At 37.6% G+C, this 19421-nt stretch overlaps 1 protein-coding gene across 1 annotated transcript in view; it reads left to right on the plus strand.

Moving 5' to 3' along the window:
• LOC108620753 (IDLSRF-like peptide) overlaps positions 1-19421 on the plus strand; it is a 46260-nt gene extending 26839 nt beyond the window's left edge. The window contains exons 3-5 of the mRNA XM_018017684.2: positions 8983-9111; positions 15093-15291; positions 17290-19421. Of these exons, the coding sequence (XP_017873173.1) occupies positions 8983-9111; positions 15093-15291; positions 17290-17437 (476 nt within the window). The 3' untranslated portion in view covers positions 17438-19421. The remainder of the gene's footprint in view (positions 1-8982; positions 9112-15092; positions 15292-17289) is intronic.

Consider the following 19421-nt stretch of genomic DNA (forward strand, 5'->3'; position numbering starts at 1 on the left):
TTATAATATAATGAAAGTTTTAAGCTTCGAGGCGTGACTGAAATAGTTTAGAGAGCGCGATATGTGTTTAGGATAAGTGTTTTTTATTGCTAGCATTAATTTAGTTTATAAGGCTAGCAGCAAGAGTTTTTTAATACAGAAATTATTAAACTAGTCTCTGTCCCCCTCTCTCTTCAAACTCGCTCCCATGCTTATCACAACCTATCCCACGCCTTTCCCCTTCCTCGAGCATCTCGTCAAGCCCATCCCTTACTCTCTGCCCCTCTTCTTACCGCTCTATATCATATCGCTCTCTCATCCTTTCCTTCTCCCTGCCTCTCAAGACTACTGCCCTCTCAAGGTCACTGCCCTCTCAAAGTCACCAGCCTCTCAAGGTCACTGCCCTCTCAAAGTCACCAGCTCCTCAAGGTCCCCACCTCATCAAGGTCACCACCTCCTCAAGGTCCTCACCTCCTCAAGGTCACCACCTCCTCAAGATCACCACCTCCTCAAGGTCACCTCAAGGTTATTGCCCTCTCAAAGTCACCGCCCTCTAAAGGTCTGACCCTCTGTCTGCTTCTCTGTCTGCCTCTCTGTCAGCCCCTCTGTCTGCCCCTCTGTCTGCCCCTCTGACTTCCCCTCATATTTATTGCAAGGGAAGCCCAAGACTATTCAAAGTACATGATAAACAATATAGTGATATATATTTAAGAAATGAATTTAACATTTTACACATACAAGATAAATAGATTATTATATACCATTGAAAGCCTCATCGATACTACATTTCCATATGACTACAGCAACAACTCACGTATACTCGCATAAATTTTAATGAACATAGATACAGATATTTCCCCATAAAAGTGAGGAGCAATATTGACATTAAAGAGCTAAAGGGATCACATAAATGTTTGTCCAATTTGTTGCGCAGCCACTAGATTTGCTTTTTTCGCTTTTATTTGCAGGCCAAAATATTTTTATTTCCGACTAATGGGAACTTTGACTGCACGCATAGTAAACAGAACCACAAACACAAGCACACATATTTATAGTTATATATATGTATATATAACATATTATCGTAGCGTGTAGGTTGTTGCGTTGCCAACAAAACTGCAACAAGAGAATGACTATTGTGAACTGTGAATGGAGCTGGCAGTTTGGATGATTGCAGCAAGCGGCAGACATTTTGCGAATAATTTGGGGAAGCGAGACGGGTGCAGTCGGGCTGACGGGGTGTTTACCCATTCTCGTTTATTTTGCTTTAATGACATTGTTTTGTCTGTTGCGTGTTCAGCAGGCGAATGGCAGCCGCAGCTAAAAGCCAAAAAACCAACAGCAGGCGAAATGTGGCTACAAATTTGTGGTCGAGCAGCAAGTGGCAAGTGGCAGAAACTATTTTTGGGAATTCAGTCAACCGAGTTTGCTTGACATTGCGGTTGTTTGTTCGTGCCATGAACCAAATAAAAAAACAAATAAATAAATAAATAAACAATTGGATTTATTTCATTTAAATTTAGTTTATTTCAACGTTAGTTTCTTTATTGCCACCATGAGCTGAGTCCACTTTCATTAGGGCTGCCAGCGTAATTGAGATCATGCTTCTTTTTTATTGCTATGCCACTTGAGCTCGTATAACATTTGCATTATATGAGCCACACTGCACGCTGACAATATCCATAAAAAAAAGCTGTTCGCCACCGAAACGTGAAGGCTGCATGCAAAAGTCGCTTTTGCACCTTAACGATGGGCGCATTTCCGGTTCATTTCCTGCTGGTGAATTGCCTACGATAAAACAAAATGCCAGCAAAATATGGCTGAAAGGCCAATAGCTGCAATTACCTGAACTAAATGTAGCTAAAAAAAAAATAATAATAATAATAATAATAAAGTAAATAATTGACATATTTACTTGCCTGTGAGGAAAGTTCACTTCACCTAAATTATTGCTGAAGCCAAGTTGATATGATTTTCCCTTAAGTCAGATAGATATGAGGCTTAGCATAATTTGCTTTTCCATTTTGCTAGGTGCAATGGGCTGAGCATCCTTTGCAGCAAATTGCATTAGTTGTGCACACATCCCGCTTAGCCAATAGAAAATGCATTTTATGCTCAGCTTTTCACACACTCACATGGAATCTTAAGTGGAAATCTCTGTGCATTACTTCCGTTGGAGCACCAATAAAAATTCGAAATTTATGAAGAAAATTTGCAGCAACTTTTCCTCACTTTACTTGGCCAACGTCAAAGGCAGACTAAACCAGAATTTGTAAAGTATTACCATACGCTGGTGTTAGTCGAGTATAGATAATAAAAGTCTAAGCCAAAGTTAAAACAAACATTTGTCAATGTCAGCCTAGGCCTACCGAATGAATTTCTTCTTCCATTCATATTCGCAAGGGCCACAATTCATAAACTTGGCTAAACACGTAGCCAAGTTTTTATTTACTTTATTCGCAAAGTTTTCTTTTTGAATTTAAATTATCCATCAAAAATGAATAAAATCTTAAGCTTATCTTAAGAGTCAGTTGCAAAAGTTATGAAAGGAAGAAGGCATAAAAGAGAGGGAATTTAGCTATAAAACATCTCTCAATGATAATGCAAACAAAGATGTTATGCTCATCTGCCTCAATGTAACTCTAGTACAGAAGAAGTGTTTCCATATACAAGTAATTGAAATAATTACGAATGACTCGGCAAATAATTATGCTTTATTCATTACACTCAATTATTCATCAAGACATTGTCTAGATCCTTTTCATTTAATTATCGAAATTAATGGGCCAGCAGGTTATATCATTCGATTCATTAGAGAATATAAAAAGTTTAGTTATATACTAATTAAATGCATTTGAAATGTGTTGATTAAATTTTAATGATTAATATTGGAAGGCGGCTAGAAAGCTTGCACTCGCATATGCATTAAAGCTAATTAAATTCGATAATATTTGTGTGTCAAGGACGACGTATACACAATATGCATTCACTAGGGGTGGGCCTTGAAAAATATTTACTTAGGTAAAAGGTAAAATGAAGGCAATTAGCTGAAAGAAATCTAAGGAATGACACTTCGTGGGGTACTGCGAAACTGAAAGTATTTTTGATTAAAAATAGAAAACCTTGCTTAGATATTTCATAAAAATGAAAAATAGGAAGCATAGGCCTTTGTCTATAAAAGGCACTCATATATAACTCTATTATATAGTCATTGTTAAAATATTTCACCAAAATGAGAAATGGGAACACATGGCTCTATCATATAATATTCATCTGCTATTGAAAATTCTGGAAATTGCATGGAAAATTACTGAATTAACTGTGAAATGCATAGATATATCTACCAGCTCTATGCTGGCTGTGCAAAAGCCCAGTTCAATTTGAGAGACGTCATAAGCAGGCAAACGAGCTTGCTTCATGTCAGCCAGTGTCTTCCAGTTGTCCATGCTCTGGCTCACCTTCCACATTCGCAGCTCGTGTCAGTCGCACGCGCCCCTTTGGAGGCAATGCCAATTGATTTAGCTGGCTGTCTGGTCTAGGATGCATGTCTCGGGGTGCTATAATAAATTACGTCAGCATTGTCGTCTCGAGCGTGGCACTGCATACAAATGTGCTAATTTATAAGCAAAACAATTAGTTATATGCAATCAAACTGGTTGAGCAAAGACAGCAGAGCACTGGGCCAAATGGACTACACATGCGAGCCGCTCTGGCCAAGAGGAAAGTAATTTTCATTAGTGTCTAGCTGCTGTGGGTGTGCGTAATTATTTTGTATATATTGCGTATACGTCATGTGGTGCGAACGCATTGTTCGTCCTCGCTAGAAAATGGCTCAAGCTGCAGGAGGATAAATAATGGGTTGGTCTAGCCATAAATTCACCGAGTCATGTTTGTATTTTCTGTGTGTTTTTCTTATACCACATTGTTGATTATTTTAAGTAAGTTTAACGTCTTTGTCCTGGCTAGATACATGTATAGACTTGAATTTACATTAGCAGTCAAACACACTTTTAAGGTGGTTCGCCTTGCTGTCGAGTGACATAAACTCATTGTCAAGGCAGGCATTATGTGCCATGAAACGGGCTTTTATCTCTGTATGCTCTGGGCACATATTGTTAGAGTGGCCGACACACCTAGACGATTGCGTGAGTCGAGTTAACTGCAATTGACAGACTGTGGCAAGAACAAATGTGTATGACACATATTGCGCATCCGCCTCGTACGTCAACACTTTTCTGCTCCCAAGTCGCTGCCAGTCGAGACATTTCTGATGAGACAGCTTCCTGCTTGCTTTGCGCCTTTCAGCCATGTGCAGTGCTTAGCACAAAATGCTGTTCTTGCTTTTATTTTATTTTCTGTTCCCCCTCTGCCGCTGTTGTTGTTGGGTGTATGCGTGCAGTGGGCTTAATATGCGTTACATCACGACATCACAGCTGACAGGCAGGCGCAGGTGCGTGTCAGATATTCTCATAGCCGGCGACATTTATGCAACATTCATTAACTGTGTCACACACGACACTCACCGCCCTCAGCCTTATCGCCACAACCATTACGCTCAGCTCTGGCTCAGGCCCGGCTCTTGATGTGCCTGGCGAAACTTAACACATGGCCTGGCTAACCGCAGTCGATTTAGTCAGTCCAAGGAACTCTTGCCGAGTGTGTGTGTTTACTCAGTGTGACAAAGTCCACAACAAGCCGCAACTGCAGCATGAGGCATGGAGCGAACCTTATTTATGTTGCCTACTTTTGTGCGCTCTCTCGTCGTCAATTAACAGAGCTGCAAACTTTGGAAATAGCTTTGAGGACTCTTAAATAAATACAGCATGCGCAAAGCAATAGAAAAGGAAATAAACAAACTTTGTTACGCTGTTTTTGCAGCCCACACAATTAAGAGCCATTGAATGCTTAAAGGGTATCGAATGGAGTGAAGTGTGATGGATAATAGATTGCTGTGCGACACGTCTTTACGGATGAGTGAAGAAATAATTCAGTTCTGAAATGTATTTGAGTTCGCAAATAAATTTTGTATATTGGAAAACTTGCCTAAGTAAAACTACAACTAACCTAATTTAAAATATAATTAACTTAATATGAAATCAAAATATGCAATAATCAGAATGAAGTACTGCAAACCTGGACAAGAAATGCTTTGCAGCTCTTCGCTCTACTGTTTAGCCAGCCGATATGAATCCTAAGCGCCTAATCTAGCAGAGTAAGTCTATAACTTCAGGCTCATCAGGGCTCGAGAAGCGTGATTATCGCACATACGCCACGTTGCACGTGTCAGACTACTTAATTTAGTTGCGCTGTCACTGTGAGTAAATATCCAAAAATAAGCAAATAAAAAAACACTTTGTAAGCCAGCCGCGGGCAATTCATTACTATTTGATGTTAGAACAATTGGAATTTATGTATCCCGCCGGGACAGCAGGGCTAGAATAATTGACAAGCTACAGCAGCAGCAGCACGGTGCAGGGTGCAGGGTGCAGGGTTTTGGGTGCCCTGTGTAGGACGTAAGAGGCAGACCCATAATTCACTCGACTCCCCAGCTGACTCAAGTAAGCAACTGTTGGCCGTGTGCGTCGCGCCAAGCACACACCAGCTTAGACATATTTGGTTTATTGAGCGGACAATGTGTGGCGAAATCGCTGCCAAATTGTGCCACAGCCAATGGCTGCGCACAAAAGGTCAAAAGGTGCTGGCCAAATTGGCCAAAAGGGTTCGCCACAATAAACTTCCAGCCATTGTCAAGCTATCAAATCATTTTATGCTCTCACTTCGTGTCTCCTTAATATCAATTCTCTGCAATATATTTACTCACTGCTGCGCTACTAAACAGGCTGCACGATGCTCCACCTTGGCTCTGTTCCTCCTCTTCCTCAACGTCATTGTCTGGCAAGACCTCTATGGTTTATTCACCAATTGATTATCGTTAAATTGGTCATGACAATGAACGTCATTTTCTATTAAACATCGAGAATTACCTAATTGAGTTCCACTTATTAAGATTACGCACGTGTTCATATTACTTTAAGTATTATAGCACTTAGTAATCTTATTTTTAATCATTAATGATATATCAATTGCTTCTTATTGTTGTTAATAATAAAGGAAAATGGATTTATACATTGTGGATTTTCACTTAAATTTACCTGTGAATGCTTTTTAAAGAAAAATAAAGAAATCGTCTAGCATTTTATACCTAATTTATGTTAGTATATTTAATATACTAAATTGAGTGAAATAACAATCCTCATAAATTGTTCATATTATGCTTAACAAATTAATTAAAATGGATTACAGTTAAGCTGCATTGTTAACGGTGTTCATGCTTATGGTAATAAAAACGTGTGTAAATTAATTTGGCTAATTTAATCCTTAATAAATACGTGTCAATAAAAATGTAATTTAATACACCTAATTAAGAATTCCTATAGGTTTGCGGCTATAAATTGAATAGCGTATTTTATGCAATTAAATTTTAATTCAAGTAAATATGTATTTAAAAAAAAAAAAGACACTTTTATTAACTAATAATGACAGACTAGGTGATAGCCTCTAAGTAAACAGTTGAAGGCTGTTCACAAATGAAATTGTGTTTGCTTTATTAATTATAGATGAAATGTGAACATACATGTATAGGTTGAAAATAACGGTAAATTGTTTTTTTACGCTCTCTTTTCGAGACAGTTCCAGAAAAATCTTATTCAATCGCACTCGCTCTGAGCAGAAGTCTTCGGCTCATTTCGTGAATCTTCTTTTGGGTTTCGGTTGAGCCCCATCAGTTGAACTATTCGTCTGAAGTTCTTGTAACGAGAGAGAGAGAGAGAGAGAGACAGAGAGAGAGAGACAGAGAGAAAGAGACAGAGAGAGAGAGAGAGAGAGAGAGAGATTGACGTTCACAATTAGCTCAAAAACTTAAACAGTCTTCTCATACACATACACATGCACCATTCACTTACCTCACTGATACGTTTAGCAAACAGAATACCACATTCACATATGCCATTTAGCTCTACAAATGATCGGGAAAAAGTCAGAGCGGATAAAAAGAGGTTCCTGTTCGATCGTTGAAGAACCGAACGGAATCGGTTGCTCTGTGAATGTTTTTCTCAAAGTGCGAATTATGGTCTATATACATACAAGGATAGATAGAGAGATAGACAGGAAGAACGAGAGAATATCATATTTTATTACTGAATTTAACTAAGAATTATTCTATGTAGTCTTCCTCAAGCTCATATGCACTCAACTAATAAGGGTCCTTCAGAAAGGGTATAATCTATTTGGTTCTGCTAAAAGCTTCAAATGGAATTTTAATTTATATTTAATATGCAGCATAAAGAAAATAAATAAATATTAAAAACCATTAGCTCGCAATCAGCGGAATTAATTAATTTTCATTTTTAAAGTGCTATTTGTATTTGTTGGTATGCTTTTTCTCTCTCTCCCTCTTGGTGTCTTCCTCTCTGTCTCTCTCCCACACTAATTTGCAGTGCTCATAAAATCCCGTTAAATGAGCATTAGATGCTGATGCGTAGGCTGACGCCATTTTTTATTGCGTCCGGGGAGAAAGAAATCAAAATGAAACCCAAACAAGGCGAGAGTTAATTGAATTTATTGTGTTGTTTTGCCGTTATATTGCTGCTTTTGCTTGCCCTTGTTGTTGTTGTTGTTCTTGTTGTTTTTCCATTGCTTTCAGGGCCAATATGCTGCGCCATTTGTTAAAACGCGCCGCACATGCCGCTCAGAATTTGGTATTTTAATTTGTGCTTGTTTTTGTTTTCGCGTTGTTGTTGCTAACATTTTTGTTGTTGTTGTTTGCTTTTGTGTTATGAGTGTAAATTTACAGTAGATCTTTTTTTTTCGTATATATATATATATTTTTTTATCACCATAAATTGGTTTTCCTTTTTGGGCAGCCACGCGGCTCGTATGTTAGGGCTTGGCATAAAGCTTGCCCTGGCTTTTAGGAACAATTTTCACTTCCAGCGCCATTTCGCCATTTTGTTGGCTGTTCGTGTGCGTGTGTGTGTGTGTGTGTGTGTGCGTGTTTATGTGGCGGCCGTCTGGCTTGAGCTAAGTCTTTGTGCTTTTCCATTTGTCTGCTTTTAATGTGCGACCGTGCACCAAAAGAGGTTTACTTCTCGACATTTGACTGCCGTGGCTCGCTCTGCACTTGTTTTACGATAATTTGCGGTTTATTTAGCCCTGAATTACCTGTGGCCCTAACAGCGCATTCTTTGTGCCTAAATTAGTCTAATTCAATTTCGCAATAAAGTAAAAAAAAAAATATATATATATATATATATATAAAAAATAGAGAAACGAAGCGAAAAGTTGTGAAACTTTAGTAAAATGCTCTAAGCTAAACTTTTTGTTTGTTTCTGCTGCAAGAGTTTGGTATCTGCCTGGCACTTGACAGTTTTCTATTTAAATTGCAGCTTAACAACTTTTCAGTATAACTATAAATTAAATTCTTCTTATAAGTACAGTTTTGTTTATATACGTACAGAGATATGAACGAATAAAAAACACTTTTTTTACTTCGTTCATTTTCGCTCTTTTAGCTTTGGTTATTTTATAAACTTTGCTGTTACCTTTATTTTTCTTTACCTCTGTGCTCTTCTTTGCTTTGTTCTTTTTCTCATAGCTTACTCTCTTCAACACTTTTAAATTGCTTTCGCTATTCAAATTTATGCATCCAAACGTTGCTTGGGTTAAAACAAGAGTAATATTTATTAATAATATATATATTAGAGCATTCTGTTTACTTTTGTTGGAATTCGTTAGATTTTCAGTTAATTAATATACGAAATTTATATGATATAAATTTGTATTACTCACCAGGTTCTCCCTTAACAATTTATATTTATAGAAATGATTTCGACTTATTATTCCAAACCTTTTTTGACATTTATTATTATTGCTATTTCCTTTTTATCCGAGTTACATTTAAAGACGTTTTTCATGGTTGTTTTCCCTCTGGTCTTTTTCTTGCAGATGCCTGCCATCCGTACGAGCCTTTTAAGTGCCCCGGCGATGGTAATTGCATTTCCATACAATATTTATGCGATGGTGCACCCGATTGCTCCGATGGCTACGACGAGGACATGCGCCTTTGCACTGCTGGTAAGTCCCTGAGCAATGGAGGCGAAATTTCTTCTGACTTTCAGTTGAAGCTGCTGCCAGCTGGCTTTAATTGTATGCAAACTGTTGGCCATGTGGTGGACCATAAATAATTGGCTCAGAGGAGCCACTGTTCTGCCAGCTGAATCAATGCTGGCGAATCAAGTAATTTTGATTTGTGGCTGCCAGCAACAAGCTGCAATCAAATTTTGTGAAAAGCACATCCGGCGGCTTCTTCACTCATGGCCGCCCAGGCTGCTCCCAGCAGGCATTCGGCAGAAACTGTCAAATTGCTCTCTCAAGAAACCAGCAGGAAATTAAAGGCCGTATTTCAATTAGGCTGTCTGGCTTCATGTGTGTGCGTGTGTGTGTGTGTGTGCTGTGTCAAGGGCATCCATGTTCATGTGTCAAGGGCTCAAGCAACATAGCATATATGGCTGACAAATGCAGTCTGCTGGCCTCTCACAACGGGAAACTTGTTAAGACTTGCAACACGTTTTCCAATTTTCAATTTTCACTTGACTCTAATCAAATTAGCCACAGAGTTGCAAACTTACGCAGCAAATCTAAAAGTTTTCACTTACCTGTCCATTTTTACGGTCCAAAAAGCTGAAGAATTTTTTTTTTTTTTTTTTAAAGAATTTTTTCCTGAAGGATCAAATCTGAAAGTTAGAAGCATAACACTGCTTTGAAAGTTGAGAATGCAACGGAAGGCATTGCATATGGCATCCCTTGAAGCTGAATACGTGACATCAGTGAACATCAAATATGGAACATATATAATATTTGTACCAATCCAAGCAGACATGGACATTCAACAAAAGTTTTCTTAGTTAAATGTTGAATAACGTGAAGTTATAATAATTAGTTCTCAAATCAAACTGGAACTGTCAACCTGTTTGCTCATCTATGTTGATCTCAGAGCAGAGAGACTCGAGACTGACTTCTGCTGGCTGATGGTTACTTTAAATGAAACAAAATCTGACTAAGCAAAATATAGATAAACTAATGAAAGATTGTGTTTATATTTAAACTTTTGATATCTTGATAGTTAGAGACTTGAGCAATGCCTCTCGAGATAATGATTGGTTTGCCATTAAATCTAAGTCGATTACATACATTATACAGATAGCCTACTATACTAGCCTATCTACTACCATAGAAACTTATATTGGAATTCTTGCAAACTATCTATATAAATCTGGAATTTATTTTTGTATTTTATTTTATTTTATTATTATTTTTTTTTTAACTAAGAAATGTTTATTTTTATGTCAACTATAATATTAAGTTGATTAGTTCAAGTAGATTTGTTGAGATCACTTTCTGAATATGGTCGCCTTGAGTCTGTACAGCGTATTGTGCCCGTTTCAGTCAAAAAATACAGAAATCTGCTTAGATTGAAGCTTCCAACGCGGTATGTTAATAAGCGAGCTGGCAGCTCTCTTAAAAGATATAAGGCTGCCCGATAGGTCAGTCGAATATGGTCCTGTGGGAATACTTTCCCCCATTGAAATACATAGAAAACGTTGAACTTTGGCTTCTATATATTCATATCATAATCAGCCGTTTCCGGACATCCCCAACCAACTAGACTTCTCTATTTAATTTAAATCATTTATAATTTGCTTCATGTTGTATTACTTAATGGATGTTTTTTTACGTGAATCTGATGAATAATTTCGCAAGTGAAGTGGATTGTTTCGAATGAAGGTACGAAAGACGTTTGAGGTGGGAGTTCTTAACCTGCCTTAAGGCATACATTAAGTCAATCAATCTACTTGAAATATATCACTTAAGACAATATTTGGAACGACAGTTGATTTATACTCAAGGAATGGAGTACAATCAGCAAAATAATTAAACAAATTGCACGATAATCAAGGCGAAATTAAATTAGCTTTGGCATTGTAGCTCGCGATGCAAATCTTGTAATAAATATTGAGCAACATGCGGCAATTTATGGCCGCTGCGCCATAAAGATATTTCCCGGCACATAAACTAGCTGAAGAGACAGAGATATGTACTTCTAGTTTGTTTTTGGAGCTACGCACTGATGGCGGGCAAACAATGGGAAATTCATTTTCAGGCAGAGACAAGGCAAGGCGAAACTTTAAGCAAACAGAAAATTGCTGCCACTAATTGCCCCAATTCACTTGACTAAAGCCTGAAAGTGGGCGCAGCGGGTGGGGTTGAAAGTGGGCGGGGCTGCCGCCTACTAGACTCCGTTGCCAGGACACGCAGAGGCCGCAGGGCACAGCCCAGCCCACTGAGGCGCTCATTTTACGTGTACCCCACTGTTGCTTGTACTGTAACAAAACCAAAATGAGTAGAACAGCCCAAAAAGAGAGAAAAAAAAACAACTATTTTCGACAATGAAATCATTTAGGAAGTGTCGGTCTCGGTCTCGGTCTGGGGCAGGCGCTGAGACCGGGTCTAGTTATAGCGCCTGGCTCAAATGTCTTTGATAAATTATGCGCCACACTCTATCTAGCTGCCCTAAGCCCGCTGCTGAGCGTGGGGCTAAATGGCAGACTAACTGCGCTTGGCAACAGAGCTGCTGCTACATTACACTTGCTGCAAGGCTTCCATTTCAGCCAATTCTGCTCTAAATTGAGCGAGGCGAGGGCATTAAATTCCATAGAAACTAGATATTCATCAGGTGGGGCCAGGGCAAGGGAATACGTATTTAATAAACGTTAATTAGCCAAGTAGCCACAGTTCATGGTGGTTTCTAGAGCTTAATAAGTGACCGCCGGGTCAGAAATCAGGGCCAATACAAAAGGTTACAGAGAGACGGAGGGTGCACGTAAATGAACAATAAAATAAAATAAATATATATATATTAATATTTTTTTTTTATATAAAAATGCTACAAAGTCCGCTAGCCAATAACCGAAATGGGAGTGGTATAAAAAAAAAAGGATAAAAAATAAATATTAAATACGCTGCACTCGAATACCCATGGGAAATTAACATAAATTTGCATACGTTTTATCAACAACCGAAAAGTTCACTTTCGAGCTGAACAATGTGCTGGCTGAGCTGCAGGGCCAGCGGGCAAAGCCAAAGAGCCTGCAAATGCTAGGTAGCCTTATCTAAACGGCTGATACACATCGCTTGAATATGTAACAAGTTAAAGGCAAACAGGCGACACACACACACACACACACACGCCCACACAGGGTCGGGGCATGTAAAACTGTGCCAGACCCGGGCGATATGTCCTGGCCATATATGCACTGTAGCCCAGATAGATGCCAGCAAGGAAACAAAACAGCTTGCAAAAAACGGGGCAAAGAAAAGAGTTGTCTGGGCGGTAATGAACAACTAGAAGATACTCTAGACTCGGTGAGCAATGAACAAAGAAAGCTTTAAAGCTGATATATTTAAGGCCTAAGCCTAATATAACAGATATCATACTTGTTAGGGAAAATACCATACCACACGCCTAACATACCAGAAATATGTAATTAAAATACTTAAAATACTTAGGGAAAATACTAAGCATCTCTCAGAACTTCAAAACATATATTCTTCTGCGAATTAGTGAAATATACTCAAAATATAATATTATTCTATTAGTATTAAATTCATCTGCAACTTTCATAAATGACATATAAACTCAGACGCCTTTTTTTTACCTGTTACATAGATTCATATAAGAACAATCTACCCTCTTAGCCGCACACTGAGCATATTAACAACTGGGCAAGTGCGCCATTTGCATAACAAATACAGTCAGTAACTGAATCAACCTACATATACACGTACACACACGCATACACATGCACATACACACACACATTTACGTACACCAACACATACTAGAGATCCATCGAGTACCGTGTCCTTGCAGCCATTAAAAATGCCAACATTCGTCAGCATATGTGCACGAGGGACGTTCAGAGGGTCTCGAACGGTGCAGCGAGCGGGTTAAAGGCCACGAGGAATCGTTCAAATAAAAATGCAATAAAACGAAATAGTTTGGGCAAAACAGGTTTTATTTTAATTTAATATACAAATGGCTTAATTTAAACGAAATTCAATCGAGAACGTTCTTAGCCTACGAATTAATAAATGCGAATGAGATATTGCCTTGAATGTCATTAAATGTTGCATTTAATAATTAAGAACTAGAAATTATCAGTGATCAAAGTTTGATATTGATATGAAGAAACAAATAAGTAATCCTCTTTTATTATCCTTACAGATTTAGTTCACGGAGCTTTAACCATGTTGTTAACTATAGTTAATTAATTCGCTTATTTTTTAAGAAAAGAGTGTCTAGACTCGGGCGTTGGTTACTGCAACTAAGGGCTGCAACTAAGGGCTTGGCGTTGAATATCGCTCAGGCTACCGAGTATTATATATATTATAAAATCATATACATAGGTATAAAAAAAAAAATCGGTAGTTTTACAAATCGGTGCGTTCTCTGGTTAGAAAATCATCTGAATTTCATTACATGCATATTAATCTCATTTTTATACCCTGAACCCATTGAAAATGGGAAATCAGGGTATAATGGTTTTGTGAAAAAGTATGTAACGGGCAGAAGGAGGCGTGGCAGACCCCACAAAGTATATATATTCTTGATCAGCGTGACGAGCTGAGTCGATATAGCCCTGTCCGTCTGTCCGTCCGTCCGTCCGTCCGTCCGTCCGTCCGTCCGTCCGTCCGTCCGTCCGTCCGTCCGTCCGTCCGTCCGTCCGTCCGTATGAGTGCGTCGATCTCAGAAGTTACAAGAGCTAGAGAGCTGAAATTTGGCATGCATACTCGTGAGTACCATACGCAGTACGAGTTTGCTTTATTTTTTCGATAAATCGTCCGATAACTTTTTTATCGAGAATAATCGAAAAATTGATTTTGTTTTTTTGGCCTAATTTGAACATTTTTAGACCTGGAGTCTTCAAATTTGCGTTGTATATAAAGTAAATCGGTACAAAGATTTTGTAATTTACAGATTTTGGATACCACGCCCCCTTCACCCCCAATTTGTAAAAGACGCATTTCAAGTACTAGAGACTTGGGCTTTGGAATGTACACACATATTCACCATATGATTACGCCCTAAAAGTTTCATTAAGATTGTGTGTCTACAAAAGAAATTATTCAACAAATAAATTCTCATAATATTGCCCAAACTGCAGCGCAGCCCAAGCGCAGTCGCTGCTTACTGCGCAGTTAGCAGAGCGCAGGCTTATGCGTGCGTGTGGAAGCATGTGTATGTATGTGTGCATAAAAGAAGTGCAGAATGATTAGAATATCAGCTTGGAGGGTTCAGGGTATCTCCTAGTCGAGCAGTCTCGACTGGAGCCTTCTTACTTGTTTTCTTTTATCTGTTGAATTTCACATAAAATTAAAAAAAAAAATAAATAAATAAATAAATAAAAAAAAAATGTTATATATTTTCTATTAAATTTCAAAAACATTTTCTTTTATTGACTTTTCCAAAAACTGGCCATGTAGAGGGAAAGAAAATTTAGTTAAAATAATAATATTATTCGATAAATACAAATTTGTTTGCTTGATACAGTAATTAACTCTCTTATTGGACTTCAACTCAAAATCTGTATATCTCTTAGTCAAATCAAACTGATCCATGGATCAAGCTAATTTATTTAAAATTTCAATTTAAATTGCATATGAAAGGCATTTAATATGTAAAATATATTTTTTAAGCATTTATAATTGTACTAGAAATATAAATACAAATTTTATCAAATTATGACAGGCTAATGGATTCCATTTTGCAAAGCAAGTGTCTCCCTCTCCCTCTCCCTCTCTCTCTCTCTCTCTCTCTCTCTCTCTCTCCACCTCTATCTCTGCTTCTGTTAATTGAAGCACGTGTGGGCTGGATGCGACTTGTCTGATGAAACCGAAGTGTTATATCCTTACATTTGCCATAGAAATGCCTTCAAGTGCCTTGGATTATTTATTAGCAATTTGTAACAGTTTCTCGGTTTTACCTGTGCTTGCAGCCAAACGGCCACCCGTCGAGGAGACTGCATCGTTTCTGCAGAGCCTAATCGCCTCTCATGGACCTAATTACCTGGAAAAACTCTTTGGCAGCAAGGCACGTGACGCGCTCTCCCCGTTGGGCGGTGTGGAGAAGGTGGCCATCGCCTTGAGCGAGTCGCAAACTATTGAGGACTTTGGAGCCGCATTACATCTAATGAGGTAAGGTCAGCGTGTGTGGGCCAAACTGAAGGCCCGAAGGGTTCTGTATATACGCTCAGCACTAAAGCCTTTTGTTATCTCGGATCCTTTGCTCCATGAGGGAGGGTTTTAATTTAGTGCCTCGAGTAATGTATTCTCCCCAAAAATAATATAAATAATGTAAGCTCTTAAATAAACTTAACATACCCGAAAACCATTTTTAGTCTGGCCACATGCCCCACCCCCTCCCCTCCTTCCCTTTCACTGTGTGTGCGTGTGCTCGGCCCCTGCTCGCTCGCACTGGCCAAGCGCTCTGCTCAGCATCCAGCAGCGACCTTGGCGAGTTTCTTGAATTATGCGTTGCGCCCTCCACCACAAACAAGTTATAAAATTTGAAAATATGACATACGTACCCTTTCATGTGTTTGCTTTGTGTCTGTGGCAGCGTCTGCTCTTTATTTGAATATATTTTTGGCTTTTCTTTCTCCGGTGCTTGGCGTAGTTGACAGTTTGCAAACTAGTTTCACGGCTGACAACCCCAATGTAGTCCTTTGTCCATACAAATGCTTAAGCAGGGCGCCAGCCAAGGGGTTGAAATGTGGTTCTGGAACAAAGGACGTTTATAAAGCCAAATAAACTACTTTTTGCTCAAGAATAGTTTTAGCCAAGCAGCTTGATATGCATTTTTATCTGCCATAAATTATTTTTCGATTTCCATTTGGAAGCTATATTCAGAAAATCCCAATTTATGTTACATGATATGTAATATGAATTTATATTAAATACTTAATAAATATTTGATAATTCCCGACTCATACAGCTTTGCTATAAATACTCGTACGAGTTCTTTCACGTCGTTAAAATAATTCAAATTAAAAGGAAAGCCAAGCCGAACAAAGCTGAAATTGCGACAAAGAGCAAACAGACTCTTCATAAGCGAAAATTTTCATTAAATTAGAACAATAAAAGCGAACCACAAAACGGCGGCAATAGTGATGGGATTTCGTCCTGACTGTCCTGACTGACTGTCGCACGTAGGCCCAATTAACCGGAGTGTACGTAATTATGAGCCACGGCTAGACACATAAGACTCACAACTCGACGGCCGCACAGCCTGATAAATTAGCAAAAACCCCTCTTAGGGCCTCGTTTGCCTCGCACTGCCGCTGCGGTTGTTCGGGCTCTCGCTGGGGCATTTTGGGAGCCACTTACAAAATTTCATCAACGCAATTAATCGTTCAAGCGAAAGTTTGAAGTGCCTGCGAGAGTACTTTAACGGGCGTACCACAGAACTTCAATGGCTGCAGGGAAAGTTTATTATGTAACGGAATAGGCAAGCCAACGTTTTCCGTTATCGTTTGGTATCGATGGCAAAAAAATAAAAAATACCAAGAACTATCGATAAATCATGTATGTACTATACATATATTTGGTTTCCTCCCAAGCAAAACTTTTTATTATTATGGCTTCAGTAAGAGTTACTAAATTATTTTGCACTTAGTGGTTATCTATGATTCATAAAAGCTAGAGCTGGATCAAGCTTCCAATAAGTTTTCAGCCGTAAGAAAGAAATCGAAAAATAAAATAAATCGAAAAGGACCCCTAAAGACGTATAGGAAGAAAAACATTATTTTCAGTATATTTAGGGTATTTCTAGGTCTGGCATACCCCATATTGTGGAATCACTCATGCTTGTTTTAATTTGTGACGCAGTGGTACACAATGTGCTGTGGTTGCTCTGTCGCTCGTGTTTTAATGCTTTTGCTGATAATGAAGTTTTGTCATTTTAAAAAACAACAACAATAACAACGACGTCACCTGAAAGAATTAATTTAGGAAAGCGTTGTATAAGCCTGACCACAGCGGACAATAGAGCGATAGCTCGTCTACTATATATTTTAATTGAAATTGCCCGAAAGGAAATATATTTAAGCTTTAGAAAAAGAAACTCTATTGTTAAATCTTACTATTTACAAGAAAATAAATAAAGTTTTCGTAATTTCTTTCCCCTTTTTGCAGATCTGACCTGGAGCACCTGCGTTCCGTTTTTATGGCCGTGGAGAATGGAGATCTTGGCATGTTGAAATCGCTTGGCATTAAGGACTCCGAGTTGGGCGATGTAAAGTTCTTCTTGGAGAAATTGGTTAATACCGGTTTCCTTGACTGAGTAGCGCCGGATCCGGCTTCTGGATTTTATTATGCACACGCACAGCCCATTAACCCTAATTTCTATTCATACTTGGGCACGCCCTACGACAATTACAATTATTAAAGGGGCGTTGCAGCCAACAAATACACACACACTCACACACGCATACACTCTTAAACACATTCATATTCATAACCATAAATATCAAATATTTTCTCAAAAACCTTTCGCAGTTATTTTGATTTTCCAAAGTTTATTTCTGTGTTTTCTGCTATCCCTAACCGTCCAAATATTTATTTGCCTACAATTTTAAAACAATTTTTTTTTTTAATGACAAAAAAAAACAACAAAAATTACAAAAAAAAAGTGAAAAATCTCACAAAACTAAAAAAAAAAGTTCGCTACACTGCAAAAAAAATATATATTGATCAAAGACAAGGTTATATCGAAACGAGGATAAATCGGCTTCTCTTTATTAAACTTTCTACAAATTCCTCTTCTGCGCTCTTTCAATCGGTCTGCAATCGTTCTCTCTTAGTTTCGTTTGTGTTCAGAAACTTTTTCGAATTTTTGAGAAAATTAACGCGCATCCTTCAGTAAATAAAAAGATAAATAGAAAAAAAAAAAAAAAAACATCAAAGAAATTCACGAAAAATGCAAAATGTGGAAGCAGGATCGTTCGGCAAAAGAAAACAGAGAAAAAAACAAAACAAACTAAAAAATGTTATAAAAAAAAAAATAAATAATTAAAAAACAAAAAAGCTACTTAAATATTTATAATGTGAAATCTTTTTCTTATATGTGTATTATTACGACTTTATCAATGTATTCTCGTAAGTGTTTGAAGATGCCTCACAGCAAAACAAATCTAGTTTCAATACCACGAAAAGACATGCACTCAAGGTATTCACTGTAGCAGATGCTCTGCACAACTTGTACGTTTCAGCAATAAAGCAACCGAGGCTATCAGTACAGAACCTTCCAAGAAATATGCTTAGTACCTAATTGCAAAAGTACTTTTAACTTTTTGAAAATTCTTTTCTATATACACTCACACACTAACGTCTATGTAGATTTGGTATTTCTATTTATATATGTATACAACTATATACATATATATATAATGGGACATATCGTCTAGAGCTTAGAGTGGAACCCCAAGCAAGCCCTGCAGCTATTGTTGTTGAATTGAAGCTCAGTAGTCAAGCACTCCATGTTTCAATTTGCAACTATACGAAATACATATCTACATATATATAATCAATTTATACTTATAATATACAACAACAACTATATACACATATATTAAGATTGAAAAATGTCGAAAATGTCGGGCTACTGTACACAATTCAATACCTGGAAATACAATTGTCGAGTTGCATAATTTACGAGTAGTAAATGCACGGATATGCGAAGAGAAGATCGGACAAAATGATGGTTAAAATAATACAAAAATTAACCCTTTTATTGCATATATATCTTAGAATTCAATGTAAGTCTATTCAACTTTTTAAAATACATTTCAAAAATTAAATTAAATTACGAAAAAAAAATTTAGAAAAATAGTAACCAAAATGATGCTCTTGAGGTATAAACTTTTAGTAGCCAGTTTTGTTGCTGAAACTTAACTGACCTGATGAAATTGCTATATATATATATTTATGGTATATCTGAGTTATATATATAGTAAAAATAGCAAACAAAATTGGCTACTAAAACGTTTTGGCTTTGTAAAGAATTGAACAAATCTTAAGGAAAATGAAATCCACCCACACATACACACACTCACAAATTATGTTCAGATGATTATGAAAGAGCACGGAATTGTTAAAACCGAAGGTAACTAAGTACATTCCATAAGAAAAGTAAGCGCTATGAGGCATTCACAATTAACAGAATGTAACGAACCCAACGTTCACATACCGAAAAGCAAACCGAAAACTAAAGCTAAAAAAAAAATATATTCACAAAAAAAAAAAATTAAAATAAAATATTAATGGAG

The sequence above is a fragment of the Drosophila arizonae genome, chromosome 2 (assembly GCF_054131065.1).
Source record: "Drosophila arizonae isolate 15081-1271.41 chromosome 2, UAZ_ARI_1.0, whole genome shotgun sequence".
Taxonomy (NCBI): domain Eukaryota; kingdom Metazoa; phylum Arthropoda; class Insecta; order Diptera; family Drosophilidae; genus Drosophila; species Drosophila arizonae.